General features: G+C 39.7%; 1 protein-coding gene across 1 annotated transcript; it reads right to left on the bottom strand.

Annotated features, from left to right (window-relative positions):
* Positions 1-253: 253 nt before the first annotated feature.
* Positions 254-18,417, bottom strand: ppp1r12c (protein phosphatase 1, regulatory subunit 12C). The gene is made up of 20 exons (XM_008406734.2): positions 18,056-18,417; positions 14,816-14,996; positions 13,352-13,482; positions 12,807-12,925; positions 11,123-11,282; positions 10,331-10,475; positions 10,169-10,243; positions 10,009-10,088; positions 9,687-9,799; positions 9,545-9,612; positions 8,845-8,999; positions 8,635-8,722; positions 7,028-7,145; positions 4,955-5,070; positions 4,105-4,154; positions 3,028-3,058; positions 2,761-2,874; positions 2,472-2,522; positions 2,135-2,185; positions 254-1,317 (listed from the first exon to the last, which is right to left on the bottom strand). The coding sequence occupies exons 1-20, from the start codon at positions 18,268-18,270 to the stop codon at positions 1,231-1,233; spliced, it is 2,148 nt and encodes a 715-aa protein (XP_008404956.1). The 5' UTR covers positions 18,271-18,417; the 3' UTR covers positions 254-1,230.
* Between the last annotated feature and the right edge of the window lie 754 nt (positions 18,418-19,171).

Here is a 19,171-nt window from a genome sequence, read left to right as displayed (position 1 = left end):
TTTTTGCCTTGAGATATTTGTTGTGAATTGGCACAATCGGACCTAAAAAGTGTTAGAGCTCTGAATAAAAGACTCCAATCAACTGAGGTCCAACTCAATAATGCAGTTTGTTCTGGTTCCTTATTCGGTCTACAAACTGGGAATGCATCAGCGCCCTCTGGTGGAATTATTTTGTACTTATTACAAACGTCTCACTTTACAAGGTCTACTGTAATATTTTCAGGTAAAAATCAAACGAGCAGCAGACCCTTGATTATTTATGCCCACTTTGTATTTTATACTCAACCTTGTACAATGCCAAAGCAAAATAGAAATATTACTTACAAATGTATATCCAAAGGCACAGCTTCAAAATACATTTCGACATGCATTTCTGTCTCGTAAGGAAGTAAACATTCAAAGGATGACCCATCTGGCCCGTCTGTTAAACAGCTGTCCGTCACAGGGTGAATACTAAGAAGAAGCGTCCAGTTAAAGCAAAAAAAAAAAAAACATACAGTACAGAGGTCAAAGATCAGATTCTCCTCAACCTCCAGGAAGAGATCTGAACTGTAACATTATTTGAAGTATCTGAACCTGAGTTTCACCTCACAATGTCTCTGTTAGCACCCGAACACTCAGTCTGTAACACAGCAGTAATTAAACACGCCTTTACTCCGATGCACCCCACAGGCTGCTGCAGCACGAACATGTGAAATGCACACAGAGGAGCAGGGAAAGGTGAGCATGCAGGGTTTGGTCCACTGGTACAGCAGCCGACTAAAAACTAAGCATTGAAGAAAAGAATCATCCTGAGAAACAATACTGCCCACATTTTTTTTTACCTAAAAGATGTGCAAAACTGGGACTCTTTTTTTTCTCATTTTGGCACATTTAAGTCTTGCGTGCGACACACCCCCTTACTGTGAGCCATTTGTGCATGGCTTCAAGTCTCTGAATACAGATTTTATACAAAGGATCATTGAAGCAAAGCACAATAAAACATCGCAGTTAAAAAAATACAATAAAAACCTAATATAAAAGTGGATGTGGACATCCCACCGGTCCACAGGAGGTGCAGTTTGCCTCATTTAAACAGTAGATCTGCCAAAACAAAGACCCAAACGCTTTGGCGGGCGGTGAGCTGGACATCTGCAGTTCCACGCTGCGTCTCCCTTACTGGTTTGTGTCCTCCGAGTTTGGGCGAGAGAAGAGTTGTGTAATACTTTGTGTCTGTACGGTTATTGCAGTTCATCTAGAGAGTTTGCTGATGACGCGGATGAGGGCGGCGTTCTCGTCTTTAAGCCTCTGGTTGTCCGCTCTGAGGTCCTTCAGAACCTACGCACACGGACAAATGACACCGATACAGAATCAGTTCATTTAAAGAAATGACTAGAAGACTACGGTTGTGTTGTCCTCTCTGTGTGTTTGTGAGTGTAATTATTCAGTCATAATCCAGCCTTGTGGTTCAAATGCATTGGTTTAAAGAAATGTTCAATCAACCAAGAAGTTTGTTTCTGATAGGAGACAGGAATCTCAAAAAATATGAGAAAATAACAGAGAGCATCCGTTTTGAATAAAATAATCCATTATATTAACTTTTTATTTTTTTATTTAAAGATTCATGCATTTTCAATGATTAATGGAAACATCTTTACTGGCATTAAAGTAATCAAACCCTCCCTATTTGCTGACCATCTTTCTCTTCTTAGTGTTTTGGTGATTTAGCTCTAAGTCTCTGAGGTGGAAAGGCATATTTTCTAATCTTTATCTTTTATGGTTTAATTAATTTGTGAGCGACAAACACCTACAGATTTTCTAACTTCTCCTCAAATCAACAGGCAACTAGCTGATGCTTAGAAACAATTATTCATAATTCTCATTAACACTGATTTAGGAATGGACGAGGAAGATTTACACTACACTGTGAGCCTTTTAGACATGTATGAGCTCTATTTAAAAGCTCGGTTCCAGGAAACAACAGCTTTGAATAAACTCCAAACGGGACCGTGTTGACGACTGCAAAAAGCAGGTAGCTTCTCAGCAGCTTGCTAAGGGTCACATGTGGATAATTTTGACCTGTTGTGGATTAGAAACAAAATCCACTCGTGTTACCGACGTGTAGTTTTCTAAATAATCAAAGAAAAGCTCGTACCTTCAGCTCATCCTCCAGTTCCCCTGCTTTCCTCTGGAGGGACAGCTTCTCCTGTGAACCAATCAGAAAGATCAGGAAACAAACTGCCACCGCACAAAAAAAAAAAAAATGTTTCAGCTTCTGCAGTAAAACTGCAAGTTCAGACAACGACCGGCTCAACTCGTGGGCTTCATGCAGCGCTGAAACTGCAGTGCGGTTAACTCATTCTCTGCAGTACGCTTGTAATTTATCAAACCTCCCAAAGCAACGACAGAGAGCAGCTTAAAGGCTAAAGGACAGGAAATGGCAGCTCAGCTTTGTTTTAGGTGTTTAAAATAAACCTCTGAAGTTGACTTACAAATCTCTCCAGCTCAAGCAGGGCCGGTCTGTCGGTGTCGCTCTCCTGACTCTGCAACACAGGGACAGTGTGTTTCTCTCTCAAATATCACAGGAAGACGTTTTACTAAAACCTCTAAGTACGCAAACAGTGATGGTTGTATTTTACGTTCCTGTTGACTAAATAACAAAATGCTTTCTCCGCAGTTCAGGCTTTCTGTTCGGGCTTGCATGAAATGAACATGTTTCTTTTCCTGATATATCATGACACGAACACAAACCCAGATAAAAGGTCAGAGGAAGCAACAAACCTGCCAAACCTGTCGGAGTCTCTCCAGCTCCACTTTGTTCTGGCTCAGCTGCTGCTCCATCTCCTGCAGCTTCTCCTTCAGAGTCATGTTCTCCCGCAGTACCTTGATGTACAACTGAGAGGAAACAACAAATAACCAGGAAAAAAAAAACAGAAACTCATCAGTCTGTGTGGTAATTAGTTTTGTCAGTCGCAGACATTCCTGTCCCAGACGCGTCTGACTGATTCCAACTCTCAGACCGAGAACAGAAAAAAATGTTTCACCTACCGTTTTGTAGTCTGAAGACAAATCTCTCCCTCTGCAAAACGAAAGAACCCGTTTAACATTAGGGCTGTAGTGATACAATAATCTCACGATACGATACACGATATTCTGCTCATGATGCGATATATATTGTGATATTCAGCAAAAGATACAATTCAATACACTTTTGCGATTTTCTGAAAGATTTTAGAGGGACAGAGTGATTTTGGTGACATTTTGTGACTGTTATAGAGTTGGATTGAATTAATTTAACTGAAAACTGATTAAAAGTACCAACTACACAATACCTGGCTCTGGTTGGACATAGACACAGACTTAAAGTTGACAGCTGGACAAAATGAATCAAAGAAGTGGTGAGAAAAAATGTTTCTTTTAATTGAAACAGTACAAACTGTAGCTTACATGCATTTGTAAAGTAAATAAAGTGCACCAAGTACCCTGCTCTGAATAGTTTGATACCGTTTTAACCTTGACACTTAATATCTGAAGGAATCACTCTAAGCCTGATGACCTAATCACTCTCCTGGTAAAGCAAGCAGTGAGTGAGCAAGGTGACAGTTGGATGTTACGATACTTGCAGATGAATATCAATTTTTTTTCTAGGAAAGAAAATATCGATTTATATCGCAAAATCGATATTATTACTCAGCCCTATTTAACATCCTCCGTGATAACATGTCTCCTCTACAGTCATTAGTAAACACTGTTTTTTCTTGAAGGTTTTGCCTACAAACAGTGAGACTTTCCTGTCGTCTTTGGAAAGGACCTGATCAAAGCTTTTCAGGCTGGAGACCTTTTTTGGACTTTTGGAAGCCTTCTCATTCATTCATCTTCAGCACCAAACAACCTTCTGAGTTATACAGTGACCAAGTTTTTTTTTTGTTGGGATTAATGAAACTGCTCTGCAGTGGTTTATATCCTATTCAAAAGATCTTTATAGAAATAGAACTTCTTTCAAAACCAAACAATTCGCATTTTAAAAACGTCATATTAAATTAATTACTTAATGCCATATTCCCATGTGTCAGAATCAGTCAAAAGGCTGAAAACGTAACATAAAACACAAAAGCCTCGACTCACTCAGTGCTGTTGCTGTTTGCGTCTTCCAGCTGGGCTTCGCCGTCATCATTCTGGAAAATACAAAGTTTGGAGTGTAAACATGACACTCGATCTCTGACATGAACTCAGCACACAGTCACACGCTTCATGCTGCTTAGTTGGTTCTTGGAGGTTTTAACGAGGATGAAACACACAAGCTGAATGGCATCCTTACAAAAACATTTGTGTTTGTAAAATACGTTTACCTCCCAGTGATTATTTTCACACCACTTCTGCAATATGCGGGTTCATGTGATGTACAAACATGAGCAGGTAAAACACTGACTCGGATCCGAGGCGCTCAGCGTTGAGGCTGACTGATTGTGATGTGGGTGTGATATTTGGCTGATGTGGAAATCTAAACTGGGGAAATTAACCGTTTCGCCATGATGGGTTTATTCTTCCCTCCAACTAAAACTGAAACAAGCAGCAGCTTTGCTCTCTGTCTTTACCTGTAAAGATCTGGTTGAGGAAATATTCAGTCATGTTTACATTCCTGTTCTGCTCACGCACACCGTCTGAAGCAGAGAGGTTACCTGGTAAAATGATCATGAGAATGTCGAGAACAGACGCTCCGGTGGAAAAATGTATTTTCTTTTAGGTGATTCTGTCTATTAAATATAACATCCTTATCTGTAGGAGATGACAACACTTGCTCAGGAACACAACTGAGAGGACTTCCTGTTTTCATGAAACGGTTCACATCACATGTTCAGTTGCATCATGTAATAGAGGAACTGGTTCGCTCTTTACTTTTACCACACAAATTTGGCAGATTCGCTGAAGGCCGCCCCCGCCGCCCGTCTGCAGTTCAGCTCTGAAGGCTTCTCACCTCTGACCCCAGCTGGACGATGCCGGTGGAGCGTCTCTCCTTCCTGCCTCTCCTCCGGTCCTTCACTCCCAAATGCTTGTCTCCCTCCGACTCTGCCTGCTTCGGCGTCTCATTCTCTAAAACAAACAGAGGTGGACAGAAAACAACGATGAGCTACGGAAGCACACAAAGGAACCAAGAGCGCCTCGGATGCTGCTTCAGAAAACAGGATTAAAGGAATAAAAGTGAAGTGAAGAAGGGTGGAGATAAGAGGAGCTCTGCAGTACAGGAAGCGGTCGGCTTATGGTCGACCTCGAGCTCAGATAACCGCCAATGAAAGACGTGACGGTCTCGATATTTCTCCAGGCTTTTTTTAAGGCTCTCTTTATTGGGTTTTTGGTTGATTTTTACTTCTTATTATCATACCCATTTCTTGTAAATAACCATTCACTTTAAAGTGAAAAAAGTGAAGTGAAAAAACTGGACATGAGTTGGTAGTTTGAGCACAGTTCTGAAGGGGAAGAGATCAGTTCCCCTGCACACAAAACCAACATAAACAAAGGTGGCGCTTTCGAAGTGGTGATGAAATCATAATGGCAAGACAAGAAGAAGGCCTGTAAAAAGCACGAGAACAAGGCAGCCGCCCTGAGGCATGCCAAGCAGCTCACACCACCAGCCGCGGCCTCAGGGAACGTGAGAAAACCTCACTTCCTTTGTAAAAAGCCTCCTTGCGAGCACTCCACCTACCGCGCGCTTCATGCGTCTCGCTTCTCGGTGATAGATGGGAACTTACAGTAAAGAGAAGTCGGACAGCTCAACCAGAAACAAAGTCAGACTGAAAGCAGTTTGACTTTTAACTCTTGGCTGGTGAAAAACACCTGAAAACTGACTGTTTGCAAAAACATTCAGCAGATTTGAAAGTTTAGTTCTTATTTTCATTTCATGCATCTGATAATGATGTCGACTGAAATGTGAATTTATTGTCGTTTCTAACTGAAGGCTGGATGACAGCTTAGAAAATGAGCAAAACCAAGATATAATAATGTGAAATTATATCAACTTAGTGTGACACAGTCTTCCATGTCACTGTTTAACTACAAAAGGTGAGTCAGCAGCCTTCACCTCAAAAAGTTTTTTTTTTTTTTTTGATTTTCTTTATTTTATTTTTCACATAGCAAATATTTAATGGACAAAGAATAACTTGTTCACAATCCTCACAGTGAAGAATGGTGGTAGCATAATTATGTTTTCTCGTGCAGGGACAGCGACTCTGGTCAAAGATGCATCTTCTCTTATGAATGTCTAATGGCCACTCACAGCAACAAGACGTATTTTTTAAATGCTCATCTTAAATTGAAATCGTAGTAGGCTAAATCTGTAAAAATTCATCAGGAGATTCTGATCAATGCATTTTAATTAGCTTTTTTTTGATAATCCCTTTTAAACACACTTGTAATCTGAACATCTGGTAGCCACTGAAACTTAGAAAAGTGTAACATATTAAACAAAACAAAATAAAACTGATCTTAAAGGGCCTCCAAAGGGTTGTTAAAAAAAATTAACAACTGGGAGAAAAATCTACCAGATCCATGAACCTGTGTTGTAAATAATTTGAGGCTGTTCTCTGGTTTTCCTTGTTGAGGCATTTTTAAGTGGTGACTGCAAGTGCAGACAGTAAATAATCACACCGACCCGGTTCTTTGATCTTCCGTACCGTAGTTCATTTCCATTGACGCCTTCAGCGTCGTCTTTACCACCCAAACGCTCAAACCGGGGATGAAAAAGTTTCACTTGTCTTGATCTCAAGTCTAGACAGTCTAACATCATTACCAGAGTGTTTGTGACACAAATACCAGAAGCAAACGGGGGGAGTCACCTCCTGATATTTAACACATAAATAATCTTTTGTTAAACATAATATCTGTGCATAGCTAATGAAAATGTTATTTTAGTGCAAAGCCATAAAACTCTGGTTACTTTAGAGTTCCCTTATGCCATGTATAAGTATTAAAAAGCTTAATTTTAACAGACTTTCAATCTTTCTTTGCTGCAATTCCTTAACATTTTGACTCTTTAGTGAATTCTTCCACTCACCCCGTTCAGTAGGCGTGACAGTGATGATGGGGCTCACTGACTGGACATTTCGAGGCGGAGGATCAGCAGCTTTACCCACGCTCTTCTCTGCCTCTTTCAGCTCAGTCAAGGTCACACCCTGTCATCGAGAAAGGAAAAATAACCTTCAGTGGGTTTTTGGCTGCACACAGAAATGTGGGTCTCTTCGTTTTTCCACTCAAGCACCTTTATTGAAAGTTATGCCTGTCGGAAAATCAGGTGCAGATATGCACCTGATTTTCAGCAATGAAAGTTGCTGCAGCAACTTTCATTGCTGCAACAATGGAATTTATGGAAACATTTACACAGAAAAATGTTATGGAAACATTTACACAGAAAAAGCACCTGATGCCCACTGTTGTGTAGGGAAGAGGGTCAGTAATGCTGTGGGACATTTTCTACTTTAGAGGTTTCAGAGTCTCGTAAGATGGGGGACATTTTAAGAAAAATAAAATCTAGTGGGACAGTAAACTTAAAAGTGGGTCATCATTGCTGCTTAAATAGACAATATTTTGTTGATTTTGATAATAATAGTTTCCTTTTAATAAAAGCAAAGCAATCCTATTTGTTCAGAATGTCATTTAAGCACATTCTTGGCCACAATAGGTCTTTTCACTCCTCTAAGAATGAGCTGCTCAGTACATTTCTTCATCCTCTTCAATCAGAAATGTATTAAATAATTATCCACAACATTTGCAGGTCTCACACCAGTCAGAGGGGCCTTTTAATGAGCCAAATGAGAGTAATTTAATGCAGTCGAGGGTCTGAGACGACCAAAAAAACTGAGGATAATGATCCCAGTTACTGATGCTGAAAGATAATTGGTGCCGTTTCAGGCATAATACTTCATGATTTGCTGCAGAAGATTAATTTAAAGAAACATGGGTGTTGCCTACAAATGGAAACCGGAAGGAAGTTTAGTAGTATAAAATGTCAGAGTCACAAAGGGAAGTCCTGAGATAGAAGTAGATTCTGAAATAGAAAGTAGAGCAAAAGAAAAAGTTTGTAAAACCAACTGGTAGAATATACTGTAAACCTGTACATGTTTGATCATCTCCAAGGTTAATTAATGTTTTTTTTGCTTTGTTTTTTAAGAAGGCTTACTTTCAAAAAATTTCAACTGTATTTTAGAAATTGGATATTTCTTTTTTCTGCTTAACAAGTCAGATGATTTTTTAATAGTGAAAAGATGAACAGCATCTAAATTTTACATGATGGGCAAAATGTCTTGTAGAAATTAACAAGATATACATTTTAATTTATACATTTCAGGAAATCCGAGATTATTGCTTAAATAAATTGATAGAGAAGGCCTTTTTTCATTTTCTTGTGAATTTTTAGTTATGCTTATCTTTTGTTATTTTTTATGGCACTAAAGTGGTTTGAATTAATAGCCTGTTAGATGTTATTTATTTCAAGACTATATTCTTCTTGTTAATTAAGTTATGCAAACATGTGCAGTTGTTTCTGTAATTTGGCTGGTAGTATCTGGATGAAACAACTGTGGGCAGGCTAATACATTATAAATCATAAGATAGGTCAGCGATTTTTTAAAATCCTTTTAAAAATGTAAATAAATTGAGCACCACCTGAGTGAGGCGACGGGACTGTCGCATCAGCCGACACCGAGCTTTCCTCTGGGACTCGGACTCTTCGCCTCGATCCGCTGCCTGGAACCTGATAATTACATTTACAATTTGCATGAAACTGAATATTAATGTTTTGCGTAGAAAAAGATCTTTGAGAGGACAGAAGTGTTAGTGAAGGCAAACAGGGAGGTGGAGCTGAGTATGACTTACTGTTTGGGTTTCTTGTCTGCGTTTGGAGCGTTGGGGCTCTCGGCGGCAACTTCCCTGGTCTGAGGAGTGGGCTGGACTCTGGCGGTCCGGCTCGCCTTGTCCTGCTCCTTCTCCTCCTCCTTCTGCTCCTCTTCCTCGTCCTTCTCCTCAGTAGGCTGAAACACACAGGAGAGAAGAAATAAGCCCGCCAACAAATTAAAGCCAGATGTATGAATGAACCTCCTAACTGGATCCTTGGGAATCTCTGTAGAAAAATGTTAATCAAATCAAATAATTTTTATTTTTACCTTACGGAGGAAACTTAATATTGATAAATGTTATCTTAGTGATTAACGACTGCATGCTCACCTCCGAAGAGCCATTAAAGATGCGTTTCTGAGTTCTACAAATTCTACATTATGTTATCTGCAATGCCGTATTTTCAAGTATAAAATTATACAAACACAATTTATTTCTGTTTAGAAAACACATCATTGATCTCAGACGTGGCAGCAGCTTATACATCCTACTGGGACCTGATGCGATGACAGCACAGGAGGTTATATTTTCTTTTCGGAAGTCTAATTTTACAGACTCAAATTTTCTAAAATAGTTTTATAAAATGTCTGTGAAAAATCAATCGATGTATGTGAATAGCACATTCAGATTAATTTTCTAAGCCAGAGCTCTGACGATGATGTGCAGCTGGCTGGGTTTTTACCTTCTCTGCAGGACTGACGGTAGATGTAGTCACACACTCGGTGTCTGGACTGGACACAGCAGAGCTTTCTGCAGAGAAACATCAGAATTACGGATCAGGTCTGTATAAAGCAGCTGCAGCACTCCGGGTCGAGCTGACTTACCAGTGCTGCTCTCCTTCTCCTCGCTCATATCCACGCCTCCTGAAACGCCCCGTTCTTTAGACAGATCCTGCACGTTTATCTTGTCTCTGCTGCTCATCCTGCACACAGACGTCCTGAAAGGCAGAAGGTGAGAGTTAGGAAAGTCCGACAGACGTTACCTGGAAAAACCTCGTCCTGTTTCCTTTATTGCAAGCAGGTTTCAATGCAAACTCTTCGAATGTTTAATGGAACAAAACATCTTGAATGTTGGGCACGCTACAATGAGTCTGTCAAGCGTGTCAAGAGGAAATAATAATTTAAAGAAGTAAAACATGAAACGAACCTCCGTGGTTTGGTTTGTACGTTTGCAGCATTGGGGCCTGGTTGGTTCTGCCTCTCTGATATTGACCGCTCATTTCGCCACTGAAAGAAAGGGGGGAGGGGCATTTATAATAACGTAATAAAACATTCATTACATTAAGTTCAAGTAAAATCTTTCTCACGTTGGCTTGTTTCTGTAAGAGCTCCTCCAGCAGCTCTGCAACACTTTCATCAGCTACATCGTACGGCGTCTGACCCTGCAAGATTCAACCAATCAGACATTAAGAGGAGGTGGAGCAGACGGAGGTCAGAGGCGAGACGCTTTACGAGCGCATGACGCTCACCCCGTTGCTCCGAGCCTCCATGTTGCACAGCTTCTCGGCCAAAATGCGACACGCCTCCTCTTGACCCCAGTGGGCTGCGGCGTGAAGAGGCGTCCAGCCGTCAAAGTCTGTGGCCGACACGTCCAGTCCGCACTGACACAGCGTCCTGCAGGAGCAACACGGACAACAGAGCTGAATTAATGTGGAAGGGAGAGGGAGAGAGAGAGAGAGAGAGAGAGAGAGGAAACGGAAATCATTTGCATTTCCAGACTTTTTCCTTTCCCATTGTCTGAACGTTGCATCCTTTTCTTACTCGTATTCTTCGAGTTCTTCCTTTTTCCCTTTCATCCTTGAATCTTTTTCTTCCCTTTTAGTGTCATGTCCTCCCTCCTCGTTCCATGTTCCTCCTTTCATTTTTGAATCTTCATTTTTTTTCTATATTGTGTCCTTCTGTACTTGCTTATGTCCTTTCACATCTATCCTTCCTTGCATCCTTCCTTCATGCTGTCCTTTATTTCTTTATGTCATCCATTTTTATGTTCTTCCACTGTTAAGTTTTGATGTAGGGTCCATCTTTTTTCTTTCTTTCTTTCTTTCTTTCTTTCTTTCTTTCTTTCCTTCCTTCTTCTTTCCTCTTTCTTGTCTCCTTCCTTCACTCCACTGTCTCTCAGTTTATGGTAGTTGCAGGTTCTGTGTATGAAGTCCACTTAATATATCATTTTCTACCATGAATTTGTTGTTTGGTTTAAATAGAGTTAAATTAAGAGGTAAACTGTTGCATTTAGTTTTACAATAAATTAGTTACTACATTACTTGAGAGCCTCCATGTATCCTTTAGCTGCAGCAACATGCAGTGGCGTGGCGCCGGTCCTCGGGTCTCGGAGATCAGCCGGCGGACCGTCGTTCAGCCACATTATGGCGTCTGACACCATCTGCTCCTCCTCCTTACGCTTAGCTGCCTCCACGTCCACACCTGCACACCAGGAATTAATAAGAAACAACTGAAAAAAGGAAAGACGCTAGGAGTTTTATTAGGCTGAGGAAAAGAGGTTTGCACCCTGGTAAACTGAGCTCAACTGATCGATGTTTTCATTTAACCTTATATTGATGTGATGATCTGAGAGTTCAAACACGGAGAGAGAAACAATGTAGATCTAAACACACATTCTCTTCTGAGAAAACAAATAGAGCTATTCAGTTCACAGCACAATGCCGTCTGAATCACTGGTGGCAGAACGACTAGCTGACGACAACGTGCCAGAGCAAATCGCCTCAGACAAAGACGCCCACTATGCGATGGAGGACCACAGCTAGAGCACTGACTCACTCGGGGACAGCAAGACGGATCACAATTTATTTCTGTTCTGTACTTACAGTGATTTACATTTTATCCAACGCAGAAAACCTTCGACATTTTAAAGCAAATTTGATTAAACTGTTTTCAGACAACATGCTGCTGCTGACATTATTTAATCAGCCCTGAGCTTTTAGCTGAATTTTTTGATAGTTGTATTGAATACATTGTTTGAAAATCAAGTAAATGATGATTATTGGTTTTATTAAAAAGCTCAATTTAAGTTTTAATTCAAATGATAAGAGGTTTCTGTAAATAGCTGACAGAATAAAAACAAATAGATCACAGTAATAAAACCTAGTGAAGAAACGACAAGCAAGTTTACATGAATTACATATATAACTAGGTTTTAGGCACATTTTTTATTTTCATTAAGACAATCTAGCCAAATTCATCTTATGCATGCAAAGAAGGTGATGGATGAGGGGTGTAAAGAAAACCCATTCAACAGCCTGAATCACTCATTCTACAGGACTGATAACAAAAAAGTAAAACATTAAAACATTCTGAAATCTAATGGTGTCTTAAATTTACCACCACGTTCAGTCACAACTAATAAAATTAATCAATATTAGAGAACAGTAATAGGAATTATTATTACTGTCATTTTAAAATACACATTAATATAATAAACAAATAATGATAATGGATTCAAACACGAGAAAAGTGTAAAGATACTCGAGCTATTATGTCAGGAGCTAAAACACTTCAACATTTTACCTTTCATATAAAATACTTAGGACAAGTAAATCATGTTCGATTGCATAAAAAGGACTTTAAGATAAACATCATCACTAATTAAATAAAAACAAATTAAATATAAATGTTAAATAACCCAATATACCCCAGACCTCTTTAGGCCAGAATTAGACTTTTTTTATGCAAAAACCAAAGAGTTCAACTGCAGATGTTCAATAGTCAAATACAGAAATCAGTTTCAGTGCCACATGTAAACACATCTAGTTAATTCAGTTGCAATCATATTGCAAAACTGTTGAGTGAAAAAGGCCCTGCTTGTCTTAATATGCATTATTTTCTTTTTGATTCCAAATATCCCAGACATAACTGAAGTAAAATGCAGCAAATGCTTTATATTTGCAAATACTGTAATAAAATATAGCGCTGTGCAGGCAAAGAGCTCACCTTGTCTTTGTGTGTAATCATGGAGAAGGGATTCGGTCGTCTCATCCAGAGCGATGTCCAGAGGAACGTCGCCGTCACAGTTCACAGCAGTAAGAGACGCACCTTTCTGAAGAAGGAACCTAAGAAAAAAGAAAAATAATGCCCGAATGTAAACAACAAAGTGCCTAAAAGTAGAATTCCTAACCATGTAGTTTATTAACGTAATCCGTGTTTTTGGTGCAGATAACGTTTTCCGCTGGGATAATGGAACCAGTTTTATGACACAACCATCACATTAGCTCTTCAAAGTGAGATTAAACAGACTCTCACTTTGGAGAAAAAAAAAAAAGAAGCAGATCCATTTTTAAACCTCTCAAGCTGGACGCGTTTGAGTGCTGGGCCACTCACGCTTTAGCTGAAGTGTCATCTCGGCACAGATGACAACAATGTCAGCATTGTGGAGACCAGAAATGCTCTGGCACCCACGGTGTTCTCTGACATTCAATACAGAGGCAAAGAGCAATGTGCTGCACTGATTTAACCGTTTAAAGGAAACTCCTACACACTCTGCTATGTCAGGGTAGCCGCAGGAGGCAGCGACGTGCAGCGGCGTCCATCCCTCGCTGTCAACCTGGTTCACGCCGGCGCCGTGCTCCAGCAGGAAGGTCACGATATCTATGCTGCCATCTATGCAGGCCTGCACACATTTAACAAAAGAAAATTAATCAACATACTAATAATGAAAGAATAAAATAAAATAAAAAAAGTAACAATATTCCATCTGTAGTCACAATCTGCTTATTTATTCACATGTTTTATGCAAAACTTCAATGTATTTTAGTAGGATTTTATGTAGCAGAGGACAAAAAAATAAAACTGCTTAGCTTGTAAGTAAAATACGATATGCAATGAAAAACTAGAAATACCTACAACCCCCAATGTGGCACATGACAGGGGCCGCATGAGGATGTGAGTATGGCTTTCTTTAGCAAAATTGCGGTTGATGGAAGACCTGCACAATTTAATGCAAATTTATAGTCATCACAATATCACGGACTACTTGAAGTGCAATAATAGTTAACCAATATATTCCTCATTTTATAAACTTGCATTTTTTCATGCAGATGTAATGTTTGTCCAGTTGGACAGAGTCTCCCGGCAGCCGAGACGCACTCTGGACATTGGTTACGTTTCTCTAAATGTTAACAGTCACAGAGTGATGGAAGCACAAATTTGAAAAAGAGGAAAGTAGAAAACAGGAACACATCATAACTGATATCGTCCTCTCATGTTTTTCCTATTTTACAGTTGATGGGCAAATGAACAGAGCTGAGTGAAGGGCAACACTCAAAGAAAACCCATTTAGAAGCAGCAAGTGGGGTAAATGTTCACATTCTAGGAAGGCAATGATGCTAAATTTACAGTCAGGTTGTGATGAAGCCATATTTATGTGTTAGAGTGGTCTAGTTAAAGTCCAGACCAAAATCCAAGCAAGAATCTAAGATAAGGTTTGAAAATTGATGTCGACAGACAATCTGTGAGCGATTTTAATGGGCTCGACACACAGAGAGCGACAAAATGACAGCGAACGTTTCCACCACTGCTGGTGAACTCAACACACGGGTCGTGACATCGTCAGCAGCCAAAAAAAATTTAGCATTTTTCAACTTTCTTGCTCACGTGTGTACATCTACGTGCACAACTGCACAACTTTTGCAGGTACTTGTCAAGCTGCATTCACAAACAAATTATGTGTGTTTGCATGGATACGCTACATATATAACAACATTTTCAATAAGTTTTCAATAATCTGTGTTGCCGAGGAAAGAAGCACGCCGCCCTACAAAGAAGCAGAAAACACACTCACACTCACTGTGTAAAACACCTTTTGCAATGAAGTCTTGCAATCATTTGAGCAATACCTTTACACCATGTTTCACTAAGACTTCAAGAAACTCCAGAGAATTGTAAAACAGGAAGAATGAAAATGGAACTTGGATGTGAACGACAGTGCGGTGAAGCTGCATTACCTGGTGCAGTGCAGTGATGCCATCAGCGTTGGAGCAGTTGATGATGTCTGGGAGACTCTCTCCGTCTTCCCGTTCTGCTTTGGACTGTTCGGTCTCCTCCAGCATCGCCTTGGCCTCCTCCGTATCGCCGCTGGCACAAGCAGCGAGGAACTCAGCGGCGCGGTCAAACCTCACCCTCTTCCTAATAACGGACAAAAGGGACGATTACAACCAACTCTGCAGAATAGGTCCAGAAATGTCCATCTTTGTCTCTTTGGGACACAATACTAGAAAAGTCAGCTGAAATGATTGAAATGATAAGCAGGGACCACTTTATGGTTTATTTGCTGAACCATAAATACACACAATAAGCTGAAGATTTAAGCTCTCAATTAGATTTTATTTCATGTGTCCTCAAAGATTAAGAAAGGTTTTGGTGATTTTTATGATTCAATAAAACCATTTATGCTGACAAAACAAGAATTACATTCACAAGTTTAAATTTATAAAGCATTTTCTCAAATGCAAACATGACTCAAACATATAAGCTTGTCTCAATAAGCAATTAATTGTAAGCAATTATTTCTGTTTCAATTTTTTTTTTGAAAAGCAATATAAGAAGTTAATCCATTTTATTTGCGGTTTTTGTCGTGTGTGGTTTTTATTTCTGCTTTATTTATTATTTTTCGCTGTGTTTTATTTTGGATATTTACATAAAATGTCTTCAAGTCTGTTAAGTAAAGTTTATTCAACACAAAGCAGGTTTGATGTGTGTTTGGGGTCACTGTCCTACTGGACAAATGGAAATAAAGACCACATGCAACAGAACCTATAAATTAATTGTATTATGAAATATCTGTAAACAAAACGTCCCTTAAAAAAATATTAATAATCAAAATGGAAATTAACACGGTCATTTTAATTTATCATGCGATGAACTGATTAATTGCTAATTCAAACAGGGGGTTTGAACACATCAGACACCAAATGAACATTTTGTCCTAGAAGTTGATTTGCTTTAACTGAAATACTCCAAAGCTAAACTGGAAAGGCAAGATGGCGATGTCACAGCTTTTCCCCAGCTGAAATCCAGACTCTATATATGTCATAAGTTCATAAGTAGTTCAGTCAAAAATAAACTTGAATCCTAGCAATGCTGGAAAAAAAAGAGGACAGCAAATAGCTTTCAGCAAAAATACTTCCTGTACAAATCTCCCTGAAATATTGAAGGACAGACATTGTTTCTGTTCTGGTAGGTTATCTGCACTTACTGATGTAATCACAGAGCACGAAACCAGGATGTCAAAAGAGATGGAATTTCTGATACATGCATGGTAAATAGCCTCTCTGTGTAGGACTGAGGTAAGCAAACAAAACACACACAACACCGCTCTGATTGATCAGCTCAACCACACACAATCACGCTGAGATATTCTTTAAATCACAAAAAAGTCAAAGCAAAATGCTTGACAACAAAAACGGTGCAAGAAAATAGAGACCAAAGTGATTCTGTAGCTGATTTGAGGTCTAAAATGAACCTTACTGAGTAAGAGATGAAAGATGCATCATCCTTCAGTTGATCAAGGCTGCTAAAATACTATGAAATGACAGACAACCAGTATTCACATTGTTGTTGTTCATTAATTAAACTGGCCATTTTAAAAAAGGTTTCTAAAAAGATGGAAATAAATTTTAAACTAGAGAAATTTAGAGTTGTTATAAACAGGCTCACCCCAGTTTGCAGATTATCACAGTCCAAACAGGAGACATCAAAAGCACAACGTTGAACCGGTTAACAAGCGAAACACTTTGTAGCACACAACCAGTACTGAACTTTACCTACAAAACACCATCCAACAATGAAATGTGGTGGTGGCAGCATCATGGAGAGGGGATGCTTTTCTTGAGCAGGGATGGGGAAAGTTGGTTAGGGGGCATTACTAAGAGAAATATGGTGCAGGTAAAATAGCAACTAGGGTTCTGAGGATTTGTATAACACCCTATTTGTAGAGATTGGCCAATCAGGTGTTCAGACAGTGGGATAGCAAGTTTTTTCTTGATCAGGTCTGAGCTGAATAACAAATGCAGGGTTTCCCCCAGTTTATTGTAAGTCTGGCAGGCCACCAGGTTTTATTTGTGCCCCCTCCAAGCTTAGCATTACTTATTTCAGTTTTTGTTTTTTTTTATGTTTGCATTTTTTAAAGACTTTATAGTTGGTATTCAGACATTAATCTTCCAATAACACATACTTATCAAGTAATATTTTCAAATTTCCTGAAACTTAAAATATTTTTTAACTCAAAAACACGGCGGGCTGCTGGATGAATGACTGCCGAGAGTCCCAACCATAGGGCTTTGCAAGTTTTCTGGGGGAAACCTTGAAATACTAAAAATAACCTTTTTTAGTCATCAAAGGTGTCAAAACTAAGAACATATATTTCTAGTTCATAACCAGGCCACCCAGCAGTATTTACAGCAGTATTTATTTGCACTTTCATTATGGATTTAAATAAACCAATAGTACGGAACATATGATCTAATGACAACTTGCTGTAGTAATTGCTTTATTTTCTTGGATTCAAAGGTGCTTCCTCAAGAACCTGCAGCACATTTCTGCTGCTATGTGTTGCAGCAAAACAATGAATTAGAATTGAAAGGTGAAATCTGAAGTTCTTATGACACCTGTCCAAACCAAAACAACTCTGATTAATCCTCTTCTGATAGATACTGCTTATCAGAGTCATATGACCACATTTCCTTCCAGTGAAGTATGAGTTGATTGGAGAATATTATTTTACATCTTTAGTTGTAAGTGGGTACAAAATGTCTCCAAAGCAGGTTGGGATTTGGGTAGGAAAAGAACAACATTACTATTACCAGTGTGGTTCCAAGGAAGCAAAATATACAGAAAGAAACATAACAGATATCAAGCATCAAGTTATTAAAAAGGACAGCTAGGTTCAGATTTTAAAAATCTGGGAAACAATGAATGATCCCCCAAATCATTGAATCAACCCCTCCTTAACTGTGGTGAACTCAAGTGTTAATGGTAGACTGACTACACACAAGCAGGGCTAACCTAAAGTACTCCCCAAAAGGTCCATGACAAACATGTTGAGCAGATAAAATGAGATCTGGCTCAGCACAGAGCAGCAGACAACAAAACCTGCTTTACACTGATTAGATAACTCCTGATACTATAATAGGCTGACTTTTCCCTTTTTGCTGGTGTCCAACAATTTGACTGAGCTGTGTCCTCACCGTCCACTCGGGATGGGGCTGCTTTCATCTCTGCCCGCCGACTCTGGCTGCTGATCCCCCGGCGGGTCGCCACTCAGCTCGGCCTCGGCCTCCCCTTCTCTCTCCCCGGCATCGCCCCGCCACCTCCGCCGGGGAACGTCCGACGCTCTGTTGGTGCTGGAGACGGCCCAGCGCTTCAGTTGCTCCTGCCGCTTGGTCTTCGCCGTGTCCCCCATTAAATTAACCGCGGAGGACGGTGTTTTTATAAATAAAACCTGTGCTGGCGGGGCCAGACACACCCTCCATGTGTATACTTTCGCTTCCTGGTTCTAGCTCCTGATCTCTGAAGGCGGTGGAAGTCCGGCTCGTGCTCGAGAGCGTCGAGAACGCGCCGTCAAGATACTGCCTTCGTGATGTGACGTCATCGATGTTTTGAAAGGGGAAACGTGCCCGCGCATTGTGCACGCACTGTACTTCCTGCCATTGTGCTCTTTGATGCTTGTAACTTATACATCCTCCAAATCTACATACTAAACACAGTTTACCGATGTTTCTGTGCTAAGATGTTAAAAGCGACACATGATGAGGCGCATTGTAACAATACTTAATACTTGGCAAATGATGCTCAAACGGAAAACGTTTCCTTTTTTCCCCTTTAATTGTGCGTTCAACTATGGAGGACCATAGTACCTCCATTACCTGGTCTGATTCACTCTTAATTGTTGTACAAAGCTAAAAGCAACATCCAACTAAAGACTTTCAGTATGAAAGATGGTTCTACTGGCACAGTATTTTATAGACAAAATACTGCCAGTATTTTGACTACAAAGAACAGCAAGTGATGTTTTCCATTAAGTACCTCCTTTAGGATCTTTGAGTGCACAATACAGTATTAAAATATGAAGTTTAGAAAAAAACAGTTCTCCTGATTTAAGCCTTATAAGATTAAATTCAAATTATATTGCATTTGCTTTAGTCCTTCAGTGAAAACATTTGTTTTATTATCAACTCTAAATTCTTGTCAGCAGATAAAAGTCACCCATATACCATCTAAGAAATGTAGAACTATTGCTGCCCAACTCATAGAGTGAGCCACAGTTGCCACTAACTTTGACTTTTGTTTTTTTTCTGTACCAT

Source organism: Poecilia reticulata, linkage group LG1 (genome assembly GCF_000633615.1).
Source record: "Poecilia reticulata strain Guanapo linkage group LG1, Guppy_female_1.0+MT, whole genome shotgun sequence".
Classification (NCBI taxonomy): Eukaryota; Metazoa; Chordata; class Actinopteri; order Cyprinodontiformes; family Poeciliidae; genus Poecilia; species Poecilia reticulata.
This window is presented reverse-complemented; position numbering and strand designations above follow the sequence as displayed.

What these genes read in the sequence shown, in the direction of transcription:
- ppp1r12c (XM_008406734.2), bottom strand. Translation starts at nt 18,270, where the DNA reads ATGGGGGACACGGCGAAGACCAAGCGGCAGGAGCAACTGAAGCGCTGG. An exon ending in TGGAGGCTCGGAGCAACGGG is followed by an intron (nt 10,244 to 10,330) that starts GTGAGCGTCATG and finishes TGAATCTTGCAG; the next exon opens with GGTCAGACGCCGTACGATGT. An exon ending in TGTCTTCAGACTACAAAACG is followed by an intron (nt 2,875 to 3,027) that starts GTAGGTGAAACA and finishes GTTTCCTCTCAG; the next exon opens with TTGTACATCAAGGTACTGCG.